Below are 20,362 nucleotides of genomic sequence, written 5' to 3'. Positions count from 1 at the left end.
CCACCTTCCAAGTGAGGCCACTTTCCCTGTGCCTCCAGCCGGTCCAGCCAGCCTCCTCTGTCCCCTGGATTCTTGCAGAAGCTCCACACTGTCTCCCTTGCCCCGCACTCCCCTCCTGGCAGAGTCGCCGGAGGGTTCCTGTTTCTGCCTGGAAGGTTCTTCCTCGGTTTCTATAGAGCGCCCATCCTCCCCCCCTTCAGATCTTCCTTCAAAGCCACCCTCTCGGAGAGGCCCGTCCTGGTCACCGTCTCAACTCCTTCTCCCGCCCTCAGAGCCCCTTTGCTGCTCGCTTGCCGTGCCTCCAGCCTTTACCGCTCCCTCAGATGCTGTAGAGATTCTGCCTGTTTCTCTTGCTTAGAAAGTGAGTGTCTGTCTCATTGAAGGCAGGGATTTTTGTCTTCGTTGTTTACTGCTGAGCAATGCCTGGCTGATAGCAGCTGCTCAAGAAATGTTTGTTGAATGAATGAAGAAATGAGTGAGTTTAATTGATGGAAACATTTGGACATACTTGCTTCAGAGCATATTCTCTCTCTCTCTCTCTCAGAAAGACAGTTTAGTGTTCACAGTGTCCTTCACCCAACCCCGTCCCGCCCCTGCCATGCTCCAGAGTGACCACCATCTTCGTCTTCATGTATAGTGTTACAGTCTTCCTACAGATGCACAAATGAACTTGACAGGATTTTGCTTCATGTATGTTTTTAAAGTTGTGTTGAAATACCTATAACATAGAATGTACTGTTTTAACCATTTTTAAGTGTACAGTTCAGTGGCGTTGAGCACATTTACATTGTTGAACAACCATTGCACCGTCCATCTCCAGAACTCTTTCTGCCTTGCAAAACTCAGACTCTGTCCCGATTCAACACTGACTCTCCGTTCTCCCCTCCCCCAGCTCCTGGGAGCCCCCGTTCTACTTTCTGTAGGTATGATTTTGACTATTCTAGGAACAGCTTCATGTAAGCGGAATTATACCCTCTTTGCCCTTTCCTGTCTGGCTTACGTTGCTCCGCATAGCGTCCTCGGGGCTCATCCATGTTGGAGCAGGAGTCGGAACCTCCCTCCTTTTTAAGACTGAACACTAGGCCGTTGTGTGCAGAGACGACGTTTTGTGTGTCTGTTCTTCTGTCGGTGGACACTGGATTGTTTCCACCCTTTGGCTACTGTGAGTAACGCTGCTGTGAACACTAGTGTGCAGAGATCTCTTTGAGACCTGCTTCCAGTTTGGGGGTCATGTACCCATGCGTGGCCTTGCTGGGTCCCGTGGCAGCTCTATCCCTAATTTTTTAAGCCCCCACTACACTGTTTTCCATGTAGTCTGTGCCATTTTGCACCCCCCCAGCCGTGCACGAAGGTTCCAGATTTCCCCACACTCTCCTGACACTTGTTCTTCCTTCTCGTTTTTTTTTTTTAATGTTTTTTAAAATTTATTTCTAGGAGAGAGAGAGAGAGACAGCGTGAGCAGGGGAGGGTCAGAGAGAGAGGGAGTCACAGACTGAAACAGGCTCCAGGCTCTGAGCTGGCAGTCAGCACAGAGCCCGACGCGGGGCTTGAACCCACGAACCACGAGATCATGACCTAAGCGAAAGTCAGACGCTTAACCGACTAAGCCACCCAGGCGCCCCTCCTTCTCGTTTTTTGATAGAAGCCATGGGCGTGAAGTGATGTTTTATGTGTTTTTATAATTTAGATGGCATCTTGTTGTGTATATGCAACTCATCTCATGTAATTGATATTGTGTTCTTTTACTGTTTAGCCACTGTTAACTCTGTAGTTAATTTCCCTTTGTTTTCTCTGTTCAACAGTCACACTTGCACATAGTTTTTTTATTATTTATTTATTTTTTTTTTTTCCTGAGAGAGAGAGACAGCATGAGCAGGGGAGGGTCAGAGAGAGAGGGAGACACAGAATCCGATGACAGGCTCCAGGCTCTGAGCTGTCAGCACGGAGCCCGACGCAGGGCTCGAACCCACGAACCATGAGATCATGACCTGAGCTGAAGTGGGTCGCTTAACCGACTGAGCCACCCAGGCGTTCCCACATAGTTTTGAAAAAACTGCACGCTCTGTTCTTCTACCATAAATTTCCAGTCCACTTTGAAGTCTTCTGGTTTTTTCTTCTATTACTTCTGTCCATATTTCTCTTTTTCAGACTTTTGGTTTTCTCTTTTTTTAAAATGTTTATTTATTTATTTTGAGAGAGAGAAAGAGTGAGAGCATGAGCAGAGGAGGGGCCTAGGGAGGGAGAGTGAGAGTCCCAAGCAGGCTCTGTACTGTCAGCGCAGAGCCGGACTCCAGGCTCAAACTCATGAACTGTGAAATCATGACCTGGTGAAATCAAGAGTCAGACACTCAACTGACTGAGCCATCCAGGCGCCCCTCTGTCCGTGCTTGTAACTTTTTTTTTTTTTTTTAAGTAGGCTCCATGCCCAGCATGGAGCTTGAATCCATGACCCTGAGATTGAGTTGTGTGCTCTACTGACTGAGTCAGCCAGGTGCCCCTCTGTCCATATTTATAAATGTAAATGCTGCAATTTCATGATTTTTTCAGTTTGAGACCCCAGCTATTGACCCCTAATAAGAGAAAAAGGATCTGAGCTCTCTTAGCGTTCTCTGACAGCTGCTCTTGACCTTTTGTTTTCTTAAGCGCATTTACATATACCCAGGAAAAATGCTTTCAGAACTCTGATCCTTTGCATTTTGAGAACGATTGGGATGCAGCAGGATGAATTTTCTTATTTTGAAAGGGAAAACCACCTCCAGAGCTGGTTTGTGGATGTGCGTGGGTACACTGGGTTATGAGGGAGATGAACAGAGTGGGTCAGAGGACGCTGCTGTTCAGAACTGCGCGTGCGACAAGCCCCAAGGAGCATGTGTGCCAGCCCCACTCATTCCTCACCTCAGGCCCTGGGATGGGGCTCTTGTTCCCACTTCATAGAGGAGGACAGCGAGGCCCAGGGAGGCCTGGCCACACGGTCTGCAAGCAGCAGCATTGCATGGGAGGCGCTCGGCCCCGAGGCCCATGTTCTGGTGACAGGCACAAGGCGCTCTTCCTGCCTCTCGTGGTTGACCCTCTAAGCCACCTAAGATGGTGGGCGGCAGCGTCCCCTGCTCGCTGTACTGACGGTGAGGGCCGGGGACTAGCCCTGCTGAGGGCCTGCGCGTGCCGGGCCCCGAGCCAGCCCTGTCAGGCTCCGTGCTTACCTGCCTTCCCCCGGGGCGCCTGAGAGAGCTGGTGAAGGGCTCTCATGTGTGGAGTGGCCCCTGGCCCTTGGAACGTGTAGTTCTACACTTGAGGGCTCAAGAACATATCTCAGAAGTCATTGAATGTACACGGGGCTTTCTGCCATCGGCTCCGTCGCCAGGGAGAGCCAGGCTGGGAATGAGGGACGGTGCCTCTTCCCCCGAAAACAGGCAGCTGGCAGATCCTGGCTCTCTGCCCGGTGGTAAGCACAGGTGTGGCCGGTTCTGTTTTGGCTCTGACTCTCCAAGCTGCGCCCGGGAAGATAGCCTGACTCGGTGCAGTGTCCACTGCAGGGCCCACGCGCCCTGTCTTGGAGGACAGCCGTGAGAGGCATAGGTGACACCGGGCCACACGTGTGAGTGAAGTGGGGACCCATGGTGGCGAGCAGCTGTGAAGCAGGTGGGGAGGGGCTGGGTTGGGGGCAGGTGGGACTTGCTGTCTTCTCATGGGCCCCTTAACCCTGGGAGAGGTTTTGGGAAAAGCTTCCCCCACCTCACCAGCCCCAAGCCTTTACATTTCTGCAGGGAGACATTTAACAGCCAAATCCTGTTTTGATGGTAACATAACAGGAATCCAGTTCTACCCCATAGAGGGGCCGGGCTGAGCCCCGGAGGTCAGGCCTCTGTTCTTGACGTCTGGCGCTGTGTTTGCCTTGTAGGTGTGGGACGCTGTGGACTCGGGCCGCTGCCTGCAGACCTACCGCCTGCACAGCGAGGCGGTGCGGGCCGCCCGCTGGTCTCCCTGCGGCCAGCGCATCCTCAGCGGCGGCTTCGACTTCGCCCTGCACCTAACGGACCTTGAAACAGGTGTGTCTCACTGCACTGAGGCCCCTTCTCAGAGCTGGCAGCTGGGTGGGCTTTGTCGTCCGGAAGCTGCTCTGGGCCGTCAGGGGCCACAGCTGCACACGGCTTCAGGGCTCACGTCGATGAGTGTGTTTCCAGGGCATTTGCCCGGAACAATGGCTCTCCGCAGAGGGTTCAAGGTGGGCCCCCTCCAGGCTGCTGGGAGGGCAGAGCCCCAAGGTTGTCTCAGCCCAAGCTGTGGGGCTGGATAAAGAGGTAGCTTTTTAATCAACTTCTGACATGTAATTTGTACCAAAATAGATTTAGCTTTATCACAATGTCCTTTGGTTGGAATCAGTTTAGAATTCCTGTCAATTCATTATCGTTGAAAGGCTGCAAGGAATGATTCCAGCTCATAAGGAAAGTCTGCAAACGAGTTCTGCTTTAATGCCTACACTGAAAAGGCATTTGGGTAAGATGGATTTGTGCTGGGTAAATCCTAAGGGGGCCCTTGACAAGCAGGGCGAGAAGGAGAGAGCAGTCAGCGGGAGGAACTTGACATTCGCGGTGTTCCCGTGCAACAGGCGCTCTCGGCACCTAACGCGGCCGCAGCCCCCGTGTGGGGTCCTGTCCACGGTCCTCGGGCGAGGACAGAGCCACGGGGTGCCGAGCGGGCTAGACGCCTCTGCCCCTGACTCAGGCTGGCGGGTCTCCACGCCCACGTTGCCTTTTCTTCCCTGCGCTCCTTCTGGTCACTTCCGCTGGGCTCTCCTGCCAGGGCCAGGAGGGGAGGCTGGGGTTCCCGCCCACCGTGGGGTGTCCCCTGAATCTTCACTTAGGCCTCCCATACCCAGCAGGGGAGGCCCTGGGGTCCATGCCTGTCTCGGGGCCTGGCAAGCCGGAGACCACAGCTCTGGGCCTGACCACTCAGCCCCTCCCCAGCAGCCGGCAAGGGACACAGCGAAGGAACGTGGTGGATGGTGGGGGGTAATGGTGGGGTCTGTGTCCCACCCCGAGCGTCTTCATGTCTGGACTGCTGGGGGCCGGCCTCGAGGCCCACTGCCTGAGGAGGGGGTGAGGACAGGACGGGTGGCCGTGTCAGGGGCCGGGGATATGTACACAGCACGTCAAACCCCACCACGCACTGCCCACAATCTCCCCCTCCATTTTACAGGTGAGAAGGGTGAGGCTCAGAGCAGTGAGTGGCTAGCTCAGGACCTCCCAGTGGTGTGCGGCAAGTGGAGATTTAGAGCCATGGCTGCAGTCGTAAATCTTAGATCCTTTCCATGCTGCTGAGCATCTGTGGGGTTTTTCTTCTCAACAGAGTTTCCCTAACCAGCTGTGACCTTACAGTGAGCCCCAAAGGCCGAGGAGGAGGCCGCAGCTCAGGGAGCTTGGCGCCACTTGGTGATGACTGCGGTGGGTGATGTCCTGACCACCCACCGTGTGCTAGGCCTTCTCCGACAGCCTTGCATCCGGGTCTCACCCTTGAAGGCTGGCACCTCCGGAAACTTCTTTGTGCACGGATCTTCCAGGCTCAGTCTGTAACCCATGTGCCCCGTAGCCCTGCTCAGCACTGGGGACAGAGAGGTGAACAAGACCCAGCACCCACCGCAGAGGCTCTTGTCTGCTGGGGGGACGGGGGTGTGGGGAGAATCCCAGCTTGTGGTGATGGAGCGCGATGCAGGAAGTGCAAGAACATGTAGCCTGGAAGCCCGGAGTGGAACCTAGCGGGAGGCAGGACCCGGGGGACAGGGTGTCCAGGTGGAGGGGGTGGGGGGGAGCGCGTTCCCAGCAGACAGATAAGGAAGACAGGGTTGTTAGAGGACCATGAACCGTGTGGAGTGTGTGGCAATGTGGGGTGCAGGCAGCTGTGGGGAGTCTGGGGGGCTCAGGAACCAGAACTCAAGCTTCACGCGGTTCCTGGCCTGTGAGGTCTTTTCCGGGCCCTGCTCCCCACTCCAGGGTCACTGAGTGCACGTGGGTGCCTGCACTGCCCGCCCCCGGAGCGAAGGAGTGATGCTTTTCACATCCGGGCGGTGCTGCTGGGCTAATCAAATATGAGTTCATTTGATAACATTAGTGGCTGCCTAGTGGCCCTTTGTCACGATGTAGCTGCTCCATCAACAGATGTTAAACAGACACTGCTGTGGCGTGTGTGGGTGTGTGTGAGCGTGGGGGGAGGCGTCTGAAATTTTCGGGTGTTTAAAGAGAGTCTTCCTGACAAGTTAGGGACAGCCACAGCAGGTGGCAGTAGGGGCCGTTGCTGAGCTGGGAGCAGCAGAGGATCATGGCTTGGTTTGTACTCTGGGCAGGTCTCCCTGGTGTCTTCAGCTGGCTGGGGACGGCTGGGGGAGGGGCATGCCTTGCCCGGGCTGTGGCAGAATCTCACTGGAGAAGGGCTTGCGTGGCCCCAGGCCCAGCATGTGATGTGCTGGGTGGTGCAGGGAAGGCACAGCCCCGTCCTCAGGGCTTCGCCTAAGACAGACGACTTTTCCACTCTACCCCTCCCCTGGGAATGGCACTCGTCACCTGTTGAGAGCCCGGATCCCTTCACTCAGCAGGTATTTCCTGAGCACCTACTACTATGTGTAGGACCCTGTGCTGGGGCTGTAGTGGCGAGCATGCTAGACATCCTTTGTCTCTTGTGGGGAGGCCGCAGGGTGTGGACCTCACCCCTGGGGCAGCCCTCCAGCCCCGAGTTGGGACTTCTCCATGGTCTCTGTCTGTCTCTCTGCCTAGTGTGGGAGCTCCTGAGAGTGGGGCCTGCCCTGGGAGTCTTGGTGTCTCCCTCATCTGGCCAGGGCTGGCCGGGAGCAGCAGCTCCGCGTGCGGGAGCGGAGGCCGGCCCTCGCCGCGCAGTGAGACCCATCGGTGGCTCTCCCACATCTCCCACCTCAGCTCTGCGTCCTCACCGTCGGCCCAAGTTGGCCCAGATGCTCTCTTTAGAAGAGGCCGGTGGGCTGGGGCAGCCTCTGTGGCTCACGGTCTGAGGTGACTTACCTCGTCCTTTCTCGTCACTGAGTCTGATTTCCCTTTTTACTTGATCTGCCTCTTTCCGCCCTTGGTGATTTGGCTTTTTCATTTCAATCTAATTAGAACTCCCTGCCAGGAGAAGGCAGTGCAGCGCGTTCTCGCCGCAGTGCTTTGGGAATTAGTCACCCGGTGCCCATTGTCATTAATGGGAATTTGGCGCCGAGGCCATTTATCCTGGTGTCCTCAATCAATACAGTTAAAAATCTGTGGGTTCTAAAATGTCAATACCCGGCCTGAAATATGGAGAGCCAGCGACATTTTATCTCGTTAATTTATAGTTCTGACAGGCTGTTGGCTTATAGGACAACCATGAATCAACACCTAAATAAAATCCGCTCACAGATTCATTATTTTTGGTGCTCTCGCTTCAGTCTGTAATCTTCCTAACCAAACGTCTCTGGTGCATTAGTCTGAGCGGCCCCAGGGAACCCTGGCTGGCTCCACCAGGGTCCAGATGTCACCTGCCTCGTGAGTCAGCTGTCCTGCACACCAGGTCAGCCAGTCTCCTCGAAGTCCCCCGAAGAGCTTGTTCAGTTCTGCAGGCACTGGTCTCTGAAGGTTCCAGCTGCTCCCCTCGGCCCCCCCGCCCCTCCCGCAGGTGCCCCCAGCCTGGCTATTGAGGCCTCAGAGGTTTGCAGGGCCCCCGGAGCCCCCAGGGCCCTGGCTTAGGAGGGGCACCCTATCTTCCTTCCGTTGCCCTGGTCAGCTCTCCTGATGTGCATCCAGCATGTTCTGGGCATCTGTGCAATGACACCTGGTCCCAGCTACCCAGTGCTGGAGCTTGGATGGGGTGTGAGTCTTCCACTCACCCCAGCTGGGCGTTCTGGAAAGTTCCTTCACCTCTGCTTCCGCATCCAGGAGAGGGGATAACAGGACCTGGGTGCTGGTGGCATTGTTGAGGGGATGATGTTTGTAGGCACTTTGCAGAATGCCTGGCTCACGTAGGCCCTCAGCGAAAGATGTCCCTTCCCTTCCTCTGTCACTGCCCACTGAGGTCCTTCGGATGGTGGGAAGTCACGACCTTGTTCCTGCTGAGCACCCAGAGAGCCCCAGTTGCTAGGCCGTTTCCTTGTACGGAGCAGCTTTGGTGGCTCAGCTTCAGAAGCCCGTGGTCTAATAATCCCCCAGCCGGCTTACTCGTGTGGCCCTTGGTCCCCCGTGTGGGCCTGGGGGCAGGTTGGGAAGGCCTTCCAGGGTCCTCCCAGCCTCTCCTCCATGTTTTGCTTCTCTATGACAAAATTCTACCGGTGGCGGGCCAGCAGCTTCCTCCTGGTGATGGGACGGCAGCTACCCTTTATTTGGAGGGGGGGCAGACCCCCCGCAGCCCAGCCTGACCCTCTCTCCATAGCCCCAGGCACCCAGTGCTGGGGGAGGCCTATGGCCCAGTAACCCACCGCCTGCAGCCGTGCTGTTGCCAGCCCCTGTTCAGCCCCTCCTGCCCCTGTGTCTGTCGGTGGGGGGTTATGGTGCACAGAAATGACAGCCAACTGAGACTGGACCCATAAATGACCATTTCTCTTGTTTTCCAATAAGTGTGTTCCAGTGCCTCCCCGGGTTTTGCATCGTGATTGGGGCCCCCGTCATAGAACACTCCAGGAAGCGGGAACGCCACACAGGCTGAGTGCGCACCGTGGGCCGGGCCCCGGGTGGTGGAGCCCTGGCTCCTGGCCCACTGCTTGGCCTGCATCGAGCTGAAATGAATAAAAAGATGTCAGTCCCTTTGCTTATTACATATTTAGTACCTACACTATCCTGTGAGGACTGTGTTTTTATCCCTATTTCACTGACCCAGACACTGAGGCCTGGACTGCTCAGGGACTTGCTCCAGGCTTCTTGGCCAGCAGTGAGTGACCAAGCTGGCTTCCACCTGTGGCCTGTATGACTGGCAGAGACTGCCTTTTGAGGCCTGGGAGTGGCATGCCCTCACCGCATCTGTTTTCCCTGCCGAGGACAAACAGTTCGCTGAAGCCCACCCCTGGGGGCCAGCTCAGCTCTCACCTGGGCCTGGCTCGCCACCTGTGGAAGGAAGGTTGGGGCCTCTGGAAGGAAGGCACGCCCGGATGGATCTTGACCGAATCTTCTGATTAAGTGACTGGCCGAAGGATGCTTCTCTGGCCGTTGACAGCCGCTGCTCCAGTGGGAGGAATGTTAGCCCCGACGACTGTAGTGTACTCGGCGTAGGGAGCATGAGAAGCGTCCAAATTAGAACCCTGACGAAGGCCAGGAGCTCATGGGGCTTTAGAGAAGGGGCCACAGATGGGGCTCCTTTTGGGCTGAGTGGTACCACTACTCCAGGCCCTGGAGGAGGTGCCTTCACGGGGCCTGGGCTTCTCCATTCTTTGGCTTTTGAGTGGCATGACCGGGTGTCCCCCCGCACAGCTCTGAGGGACGGAGTGAGGCACCCATTAGGCGCCTGTGGATGCAGGAAGGCAGCGGCCGCGCCACATCACGGGCCGCCAGCCAGTGGGCACGCTGGCACTGCTCCTGACGGTACAGGCGTGTCGTGTGTGTTCAGTCCCGTGATCCTAGGGCTTTGCTCCTGGGTCCAGACACGGAGTCTCTGGGGGGCTCCGTAGCCCAGTGACGTCTGAGCTGACGATGGTCCTGGCCCTGCCCCTCCAGTGCCTCCTGGCCTAGGGAGCAGCTGCCCACCTCCATCCCTCCCTCTGATGTGGGCGGGACCCCCACCCATCCCTCTTTCTCCTAAGTTCGCTCCTTCCCCGATGCCCTGTTCCTAGCCCTCTTGTGTCTATACCTCTTCGGCCCTGGGCCCCGTTCCCACACACGTCTTTCCTCCTTCATCCTAAAGAGTTTTTCTCTCCAGTCTCAACTTTGTTTTCTCCCCCTCTTTCCGTACAGCTTTGGGGTAGGACCCTAGTTGTGGATATGAAATCCAATTTTTACTACGCGTCGGGGAAACCGTATCTCACACTGTGGAAAGGGCCTGCGGGTCCCGTCACATTCTCCCAGTGACACCCTCTGGCTAAATGAAAGGTGGTTGGTTAATCGTCGGCACATTTCATGGACTGCCACTGCTGCAACGGGTGGCACTTCGTCTCTGTGCGCTCAGTGGCAGCCGCCCGCGGGCAATGTCCCCTCGCAGGGCAGCCCACCTCTGTTGACTGGCCAGGAGCCTGAACACAGGTACGGACAGCCCGCCTGCCGGGCCCTAGAGAGCCAACTTGAGGCAAACCTTTGCAACATGTGTTGTTTGCAAGTTGAGAACTTTTTTTTTAATTTTAAAAAATTCAGTCTTGTCCAGATAATTCAGAGCAACAGCCAGACTAGATATAAAGAGAAACACTGACTGCCGTTTCTTCTGTTGCTGTTGCTGCTGCTGTTGCTGCCGCAGCCGCTGCCTGGTGGGCCCGCCGTCACTTTGGGGCCTGCCATCTTCTGTCAGTCTGTCTTTCTGATTCTCGCGACAGCTTCTTCACCTAAGCTTTATTATCCTGGTTTTGTGGATCTGAGAGGACTGCCAGCTGGGCCAGGGGCACCCGCTCCACCACAGGCGACCTGCGGACGCACCTGGACCCTTCCCGGGCCTCTGCCAGGTGTGCCAAGATGGCCCTTGTTTCCGATTCATAGAGTTTAATTTGAAAGTTAGTAAGCTCCTTTCCTCGTTAACTTTGAGTCAGGATGGTTAGATTTACAGCTGGCTGGGTACGTCCCAGAGGACGAGTGTAACGATATTGATTTTAGCGAAATGAGTCATATGCCGCCTGCCTGGTAGCCCAAACTCAATCACCATGAGCCGACAGCACCAGCGTTACCTTGTCGGCGGCTCCCTACATGTTCGCGAGTCCGTGGATAGGAGCAAAGCGCGAAGGAGAAGGAAAGGTCATGGACAGCTTGCAGGCAGGCAAGGCGGGGTGCAGAGAGCGGGGCCCTGGGGTTGGGCAGGCCCAGCCTCGCTCCCAGCATGGCTGACTTGTGTGGCCCTGGACCAGTCCTCATCTCTCAGAGCTTTCAGTTCTCCTGGTATGAAGTGGACTAATTATACCTGCCTCAGAGGGTGCACGCAGGCCTGGAGGGGACGGGTGCCTACTCCCTGCAGAGGAGGGCATGCCCTTCTTTCTCTTTGCTGGGGTCCCCTACTTGGGTTTCATCTGACCTGGATTAAATGTCTGTTATGGGCCAGGAATTGGGCTGGGGGCCGGACATCTGACTGGAAGAAGAGGACCCTTTGGGGACCCAGAGCCCTGCATGGCAATAGGGTCCCCCAAGGCAGGCGTTAGGAATGACAGGTGGTGTTGCCCCAGCCACGTGGGTGGTCACCTGGCTCTCCACCTGCGGAAGGAAGCAGGGCACCTTTGAGGAGTTCCCTGGCCAGCGTTACCAGCTGCCTTACCTTCTCGATATTGGCGATGGAAGCATGGGTAGTAATCATAGTGTCAAGGGAACAAATTGAGTTTCTGCGTTCTGTTTTAAACGTATTTTTGCCCTAATGACGATTTATAGTTTATTTGTATCGTTATTGACTCAAGGAGGAAAAGAAGTGATTTTTCCTAACTCCAAGAGGATCTGAGCAGTTCTTATACTGGTTGAGTTCATTATAACAAGATCAATAAAGACAGTGTTAGTGGATTAAATATTTTAAAACTCAATTTCCCATAAGCAGCATACAGTGAATACATAGAACTTTCTATAACAAACACATAAACAAGCCAGATAGTCCCAAGGTTAGAGGTTACATAACAAGGAACCATTGTGTTCAAAGTAGCGTCACGAGGGAGGACGTGGTAAACAAGGCACTCGACGCAGGAAAACGTGGCGGCGGAACAAAAGGACCTTCACCTTCGCCGCGGCTGGTGTCACGTTCTCGATAGTCTCTGATAAATATCCCCCGCCTGTGTCCATGTCTCCCCAGCACGCCGGAGTGGCTCCCCCGGGTGCTGTACGCTCATAGGCAGACTCCGAGGCATCCCTGCTCAAGGTGCCTGCTCTTAAAATCCGTAGCCCTTGGTTTTTGCTTTTAATTTAACCAAGGATGAATTCAGGAATTTGGGGTTTAGTTATTTCCAACAGGCAGAGCTCCCTGTTGCTATTTGCTGTGTCTGCCATGCCCTCCAGAGGGCTCTATGCGCCATGCACGCACGTAGGACGCACACGGATGGCATTACATATGCACGACGCGTGTGGATGCATTCCGTGCGCGTGTATGACGCGGGCGGTCGCCGGACAGCCTGGCATCTACGACGGTGTGCGGGCTCGGGCAGGTCCTTCCTGGGGCGGGTCCGGGTCCCGTGACTCCCAGCCCTGCTGCCCCACCACCTCCTGCCCCGAGCACCGCGCAGGACGGTGACGCATGGGGTCCCGACTTCTGAGCCCCAGCCTTGTGCTAGACCTTCCCTGGTGGAATCTCCCCCTCCGTGTTGCCCGTGAGCTGTTGGGAAGCCTATTAAAAATTTTAAAATCTTTTCGTTTCGGACCCTTTTAGCAGATACAGCAAAGGCCTGGCTCTTACAAAAAGTAGGAAAAAGGATAGAAAGCTTGGCTTGTGTCGTAACGGGAACATGAAGGGCTTGGGAGACATGGGGGCTCTTCCTTGTCTCTTTAGGAGGTTGAAGGAGAACATCCAGAGATACGTGGGTTTTTTTAGCAGAAAAAGCTCAGCCCTCATCTTTCAGCGCTCAGCTTCTGCTTTTCCTCCCATCCTTTCCTCATTGTTGGCAAGACTGTGTCACTGCACTTTTCGAAAAAACATGGCTAATCCACTGCTGTTTCTGAAATAAGCATATGGTTGTACGCCATGGGCCAAGAAACAGGGAAGACTCTTCTCCAGGCAGATAGTTTATTTTTCCTCCTGGGCCTGAGGACCAGCTAGTGGCTCTGAACGAGCATGAGGCCCACAGTAGGCACCGTCACCTCTGCCAGGAGAAGAGGCACTGCTCAGCGCCAGGGCCTGCTCAGCAGCGTGGGGGCCACGGTGGCAACCGCGTGCTCCTTTTCCATCGAGGGGACGTGATGGTGGTCCCTGTCTTCCTCCTCCACATGGGTCCCCTGGCTACCCGGCTGGGCCCGGTGCCCTGAGGCCTGAGCTGCAGTCGGATGCCTGCCCCAGCATCTCCATAAGTGCTCTTCTGAGTCCTCCTAGGAGGAGGGCACCTCTCACCAGGCATCGCACAGGTGGTTTCTGACCAACTATAGCTTGATGGGTTTCAGGGAAGAAGAGGAAGCGGGTTTCCAGTTAGGTTGATTCCCTGGGACGTGAGTTTTTGCTTGAGAGAGTTGCTTGTCTCTTGACCTAATGAGACGCAAAGGAGCCAGACTACTGTAAGTCTGCTCGTCTCTCTGATGCCTTCTTAGAAGGATTCTTTATTAAAAAACATGCACACACACACAACATTATAACAATGATATTAGTGTAACCTAAAAAATTATCTTACCACCCCTAGAAGTTGGTGAATCTCTTCCCAGCCTCTTTCTGTATCAATCCCTACATAATACTTCTGTAATTCAAGAATAGGCATCAGGCATTCTGTCTCACCAAAGAGCACGGTTGGTGATTCCAGTTTGGGAAGGCTTTTCAACATTCCAGCAGGCGGAGACCCGCGTTTGCCTTAAATGCTTCCCTTGGGTTGGACAGCTAGGCTATTGTTTATAGTCCCTTCACCATTATGGATGATAGGACCTGAAGTGGCCCTTCTTAACATCGTAGTGACACAGGATGGCCCCAAAGACTTCATGCGCTGCCCATTTGAGTGGTACAGTTAAGGGGCCTGTTGAGCTTAAAGCGGTATAGAGGCTTTGTTTACAAAACCTCAAGTGTCTCCAGAGGTTTCTCTGATGACAAGTAACTGCAAACTGGGCCCCTGGAAGGTCCTAGAGAAAAATCAACACAGTCCTCCATCAAGGGAAAGGTGACACTTTAATAAAGAGCTTTCCCAAAAGTTTGTACTATGGAAAGAACATTTTGAAAACAGATGTTTGGTTTCCATCATTCTGTAATTTGTCACCAAAAACTATGTGAATGTGTCACCTATTAACACTACTGTTTGCACCCTTAACTTGAGAGTTTTTCTAATCTGCTTTAAAATCCTTGAAATGACAATGTCAGTGGATTTTGAACTGGGCTTAAAACTATGAGAATGTGGTAATGCCCTGTGATTAGTTGCAGGAACATTCTTCTAACTTGAGGGGAGCTGGGGCCTCGCTAGTAAAATGCTCACAAAATCCTTTGTATCCACGGTGGACGGAGGCGGATGGCGTCCCCCTCGTCGCCAGCCATGAGCATCTTCCCCCTGGGTCTGTGCATCTCTGGGAAGGGTCTTAGCTCTGATGGCCTTAGAGAGTAGACTGAAGCCGTAACTAGGCTCCTTTCAAATCACTGAGCCAGAGAGTTCCCTACATTTGAAAAAAAAATGGAAGCAGAGTCCATTTGGTAGCTCTCACTAAAAATGTTATAACTCATGTGATTTAACGATTTCAAAGAGGTTTGTTGATACTCTTAGAAAATGGCACATTCAAATATATTTTAAAATATTGGTTATCTTGTTCCCATCTCTCCTTTAAAATAGTTTATTTTTAGTGTCTTAATGCACATAAGTTACTGGCATGGAAGTGCGACGTGTAACTCACAAGCACACACACCTCCCTGCGATGCGTGCTTAAGGGCTGTCCCTTGCTCGGTGTGCTGCCAGACAAGCGTGCAGACCACGGATCTAGGCAAATTGGATTTATAAAGGGTCCTGCTGTAACTTGAGAGTAGCAATCGATGACTTTCATTTCCTTACCTGGTGAACTGGTAGAGTCCTGGGCGGTGGGGGGAGCGGGGGGGCGGTCCTGAGCACAAAGCAGGGCAGCCTTCTGGAAGTGCTTTCTGAAATGAATGAGCAAACGTGGTTTCTGGGTTCCTGTGAGAGAAAATGATGCTTGAGATCTTGGCATCACGTTGGTCTCCTTGGCCACCAGCTTCATGTGTTCCTAACTGCCCACGGCCTCAGTCCAGTGGAGGACTTTCTGGGGGCCAGGGCCCGTCAAGGTCATCCCTCTGGGACAGGGGGAACGCTTGCTGACCTCTGTGGCGGAAGCCACCTTCACGTTCTTGGTGGGTGTCGCATAGCAGGTGACATGCCTGTGCGATGGCCCGGCCCCTGGGGACCTGTCCGGCAGTGAGAACGGCTCCCGAGGCTGGTCTGGTTTCTGGATGCATTCTCAGCGGGCTCGCATTGAGTACACGAGGACTACAGCCTCTGCTCTGGGACACACGGTGGCACGACACACAGGAACGAGTGCTGGCTTTGGACCCCACCAGACCTGGGCTCAGGGTCGGAGAGCCATTCCCCGCGTGTCCTGCCTAACCAGTGAGACCTCAGTGGGCCACACCGCCTTTTCTGCTGGCGCCCAGGCCCCGTGGGGTCCTGCTCTCACTGGTGGCCCAGAGTGTCGTGCTACCCCTCCCCACCACACCCTGAGCAAACCCTTCATGGTCATGGATGTAAGGTCATGGGTGTAAGATGGTGGATCCCACAGAGATCACTTTGGAGCATCTTGCTTTTTCTTTTTTAGACTCCTGGGTAAATAATCTCTGTATTAGCTGTGCAGCTTTGACAGTGTTACTTAATCTCCCCGAGTCTTGGCTTTTCTTCAGTTGTAGAGCAGGTTTCGAGCAGTTGTGTGGCTGAAGTGAGTTGATACACGGTGTTTACGGAACACAGGCAAGCTGGTGTTCGCGGGTCCAGCCCTGGGGGGTGGTTCCGCCAGTCAGGGGCAGGGCTGGCCAGATAGTGAGGCTGACGTTGCTGCTGCCTCTGCTGTGCTTCCAGAAGGTCTCGTGGCCCCGTTGGGCCCAGAGCTCTAGGCCAGATGGCGTCTTAGTTTTGAGATATTTATCTTGTGGTCCGAGTATTTTCTTAACGCTCTCTTCTGTTTGTGTTGTAGGAACCCAGCTCTTCAGCGCTCAGAGTGACTTCAGAATTACTACCTTGAAATTTCACCCGAAAGACCACAGCCTTTTTGTGTGTGGAGGCTTCAACCCTGAAGTCAAAGCTTGGGATATAAGGACTGGCAAGGTGATGCCCGTCTTCCTCCCGTGGCCTCTCCGCAGGGGGGGCTTGCCTCGGGCGGTGTGAATGGCTGGTGGGGAGGGAGGGGCAGCATTTAGGTGCAGGACCCTGGAGATGGGTGATTTCCAGCTGATGTTTCATCCGGGCTTAGCGTAACGTGTATGTGTTCCGAAAGACCATTCTATATTGAAACATCAGGGGTGCGACTCTGAAAACATTTATTGAGTACCTACTGTGTGCAGATGTTTCCAGATGATATAAAATGAATAAGCCTTTGGGTTCCTCAAAGGAATAATATGTGGATGCCAATAGCTGGCATGGAGCAGTACTGTATGTGTGCGTGTGGGCACGCGTGTGTGTGCGCACATGTGTGTGTGAGGGAGAGAGAGAGAGATTGGGCAGGGAGCAAGGGAGGAACAGGCAGCCATTCAGAGGAGTGAGGGCTTTCTGCCTGATGTGAGGCAGGCTTCTTAGAGATTACGTCCCTTGTTAGGGTCGGAACCGTCAGAATCGTGCCTGTCTCTGCTCTTCCTGTCACCTCCACACCCAAGCCGTGAGCAGATCCTGTGGTAGCTGTCTTGAGCTGCCACTGACTCTTGCTGGGATAATTGCAGTAGGTTCCTATGTGGAAGCCCTCTTTCCCCACTCCTCATAGTTCTCAACACGGCAGCCAGAGTGTCTGTCACGGTGTAAGTCCGATGTGCCTCTTCCCTTGTCAGAATACTCCAGGCTCTGATCTCATGGTAAAAGCCAGTGTCCCCACAGTGTCCTTCAATGCCTGCATGAGCTTCCCTTCCCACCTTCTCATCATCTCCAGCCTCACTGGCCTCCTTGTCTTTCCTAGAACACAGTAGCACATTCCTGCCTCAGGGCCTTTGCACCTGCTGTTCCTTCCACCTAGAATGCTCTTTTCCCAGTTTTCTCTGTAGAGGGAAAACTCTACAGGGTTTTGTTCAAATGCCATCTCTCCTGTGAGGCCTTCTCTGACCACTGTGATGCCCCCCCCCCCAGCATTCACTGGTCCCCTTTGCCACCTCATTGTTCTCCCTACTATGTGTCATCACCTGGACTACTGTGGATTTTATGTGTTTATCTGTTTGCCTGTCTGCCTTCACTTAAACATAATCTCCTCCAGGGGAGGGAGTTTTTTTCTTTTTAAAATACTTTTTTAATGTTTAAAAAACATTTTTGAGGGGGGTGGGCAAGAGAGAGAGGGAGACACAGAATCTGAAGCAGGCTCCAGGCTCTGGGCTGTCAGCACAGAGCCCGACGCGGGGCTCGTACTCACGGACCACAAGACCATGACCTAAGACAAAATCAGATACCCAACCAACTGAGCCACCCAGGTGCCCCTCCTGGGTAGGGAGTTTTTGTCTGTTTTGTTTGCTGTTGACTTCTAGCTCCTGGAATAATGCCTGGCATGTAGTAGGCACTGAGCAGGCGTTGGATGACCTAGTGAGGGAATGAGGGAGGGAGGCAGTCCTGCGGAATGTGTATGTATAGAAGGTAGGAGTATGAGATGTGTGCAGGGACCAGTGACTGGCTCGACCTGGTGGGGCCCAGGCTGCAGGCAAGGGCACTGGCCCCGGGCAGAGAGGCTTTCAGTGCTGTGAGTCTTGGCTTGGGTTAACAGTGAGAAGCCAGGGCTGGGGGTGGGTTCATGGAAGAGTCGTGAGGAAGAGCCATAGGCTGATTGCCTCTGGGGGTGCTCCATGATTCTAGGCTCTCTTGTTTTCTTTAAAAAAATTTTTTTTAATGTTTTATTTACCTCTGAGAGAGAGAGAGAGAGACAGACAGCGTGAGCAGGGGAGAGTCAGAGAGAGAGGGAGACACAGACTGAAACAGGCTCCAGGCTCTGAGCTGGCTGTCAGCACAGAGCCCAACATGGGGCTCGAACCCACAAACCGTGAGATCATGACCTGAGCCGAAGTTGGATGCTTAACCGACTGAGCCACCCAGGCGCCCCTAGGCTCTCTTGTTTTTGAGGTCTGAGAAGCACTGCCTTGGTCTGAAGGAGCCACACGGCCACTTGAGTCCTACAGGGTAGTTTATAATAAAACCCTTTGAACTTTGAAAACTTTGAAAGAAGATACAGAATGTCAGAGTGCCCTCCTGCGTTTAGGATTCAGGGGAGTCAGTGGTCCCGCTCTGAAGGGCTCTAGGCTACGGCAGTGCTGAAGGGTTCTCCCTAAAGGCTCCCCTCCAGGACTGCCTCCTGCCCCACCTTGGATTCCCCAGATTTGAAGGTCAAGTTGCCCGCTGTAGGAAGACACTGTCCAAACAGGCTGTTTGAAGGGACTGCTGGCATTTTGAGAACCTAAGAACAGGGACAGTTTCTTTAAAGAAAATGTGAAGTTTTATCCATAAGTGTCTTGCTTAAAGTGATTCAAAAGTGGGAAAATTAAAGTACAGAGAGATGTGCTCTTTTTTTAAAAAAAAAAAAATCAAACATTTTTCTTTAACAAAGAAACTTCTTCTTACAAAAATATTTGGAAAAGAGAGAAAAATTACCCATAAAGACATGGACACAGTGGGATTAAAAAAAAAAAAAAAAAAAACACCCAACCACAAGAACACTTGTATCTAGGCTGCATGTGTTGGAAACTCTTAGTCATGCTGTTTGAAGTGAGGCCTTTGATTACCCAGCCCTGCTGACGGCCACGTCCCTTAAAGGTGTGCTTACTGTTTTTAGCCTCAAAGACCGAACACGTAAGAGATTACTCACCAAGGACGCCATCTGATTTAAGAGTTTGTTAAAAATATTGGATTTTCTCCTAGGGCAGACACCATCTGACAGGCTCTGGAAATGCTGGGGGAGAAGCAATTAGAAGCAGATGTTGCTGTGACTGGTATTGGCATGTTTGCGAGTGTCTCCCAAGCTAATCATGTGGGGAAAGGGATCTGCACAGCGTTTGTTTCTACTTCCCCTTTACTAGCAAGCAACCTGACTGCCGCTCCTCCCCCTCTGGGTGACAGGGCTAGTTGTATTTTGCATCAGTCAGGCTCAGGGACAGCTCTCCTGCTTCACTTACGTTTCCTCTGACAGGCGGTGCATGAGTGTCTCAAGGGGGAGAAGCCGGAGGACCAGAGAGGAAAGGCACAGGCCCCCTGCCCTTCTGGCTCCCTCCCCGGGGTGGCTTCCACCTGGGTGGCTCCCTTTCCATCCTGGGGAGCTGCCGCCATATGTGGCGCTGTCCCTGGTGCTGAACTCTCCAGCTCGCTCCTGTGTAGATGAACATCTGGGGCTGAGCAGCTTGGCTTTTCTTTTCTTTTTTCTTTTTAAATTACCTTCAGGGACAGTGGTGTAAACTGCAGGTGCAAACAGGAGGGACACTGAGCTTAGCTTACAATCAGGACCAGCTCCCCACCCTTTTTTAAAATANCAGTCAGCACAGAGCCCGACGCGGGGCTCGAACCCACGAACCGCGAGATCATGACCTAAGCGAAAGTCGGACGCTTAACCGACTAAACCACCCAGGTGCCCCCAGCTTCCCCTTTTAAATACAACAGGAGGGACTGTTTTGTTGTAAAAGTAATATGTAATCGTATGAAAAACTTGGACAGTAGAGGGACAGAAAAGAGAAGGGGTGGTCTAGCCAGCGAAGGAAACATTAGTAACATTTTAGTATTTTTCTCCCATTCTTTTTCTGTGTGTGTGTGTGTGTGTGTGTGTGTGTGTGTGTGTGTGTGTAAAATGTTGGTCTTATTTTTATACACAATTTTATATTTTGTTTTCTTACATAGCACTGTCAGGGTTTTCCTTGTTATCACAGACTTCTGCAGAATTTTCAGTACATCCCTTTGATGCAGAGTGCTCACCTGACTTGCTTCTTGCTGAAACTTCTGCCTGGTGCTCAGAGCAGAGTCTGACATAAACAGGCACTCAATAAATATGGATCAAATGGGTCATTTTCAAGTGGTTTAACTTATTAAGCCATTTCCCTAGGTTGGATAGTTAGGTTAGTTCCTTTTTTTTTTTTTTTTTTTTTAATTTAAAATTAATAGAGGTGAAGGTGGAGATCAGGGTCAGCAAACTACAGCCCAGGGTTACATCCTGCTTGCCTTCTGTTTTTGTAGTTTTCCTGGAGCACAGCCACACACTCATTTCTTTGTCACCTGCAGCTGCTCTCAAACTACAGTGGCAGAATTGAGTAGTTGTAACAGAGATCACATGGGCTGTGAAACCAAAAATATTTACGACCTGGCTAACACCTGCTGTGGATAGGTCTGGCTGTAACATCTGTCACCCTATTGATTGTAGAGATCCATCCTGATCTGGCTGACAAGGGTGCTGCT

The 20,362-nt window shown here is 53.2% G+C and overlaps 1 protein-coding gene across 1 annotated transcript in view; it reads left to right on the top strand.

Moving 5' to 3' along the window:
• The window catches only part of WDR25 (WD repeat domain 25), a 142,980-nt gene that overhangs the window by 84,274 nt on the left and 38,344 nt on the right, over window positions 1–20,362 (top strand). The window contains exons 4-5 of the mRNA XM_077780923.1: window positions 3,899–4,046; window positions 15,942–16,072. Of these exons, the coding sequence (XP_077637049.1) occupies window positions 3,899–4,046; window positions 15,942–16,072 (279 nt within the window). The remainder of the gene's footprint in view (window positions 1–3,898; window positions 4,047–15,941; window positions 16,073–20,362) is intronic.

This window comes from Crocuta crocuta, unplaced genomic scaffold (assembly GCF_008692635.1).
Source record: "Crocuta crocuta isolate KB4526 unplaced genomic scaffold, BGI_CrCroc_1.0 scaffold299, whole genome shotgun sequence".
Lineage (NCBI taxonomy): Eukaryota > Metazoa > Chordata > Mammalia > Carnivora > Hyaenidae > Crocuta > Crocuta crocuta.
Note: the sequence above shows the minus strand (reverse complement) of the source record. Positions and strands in the feature narration are given on the sequence as shown.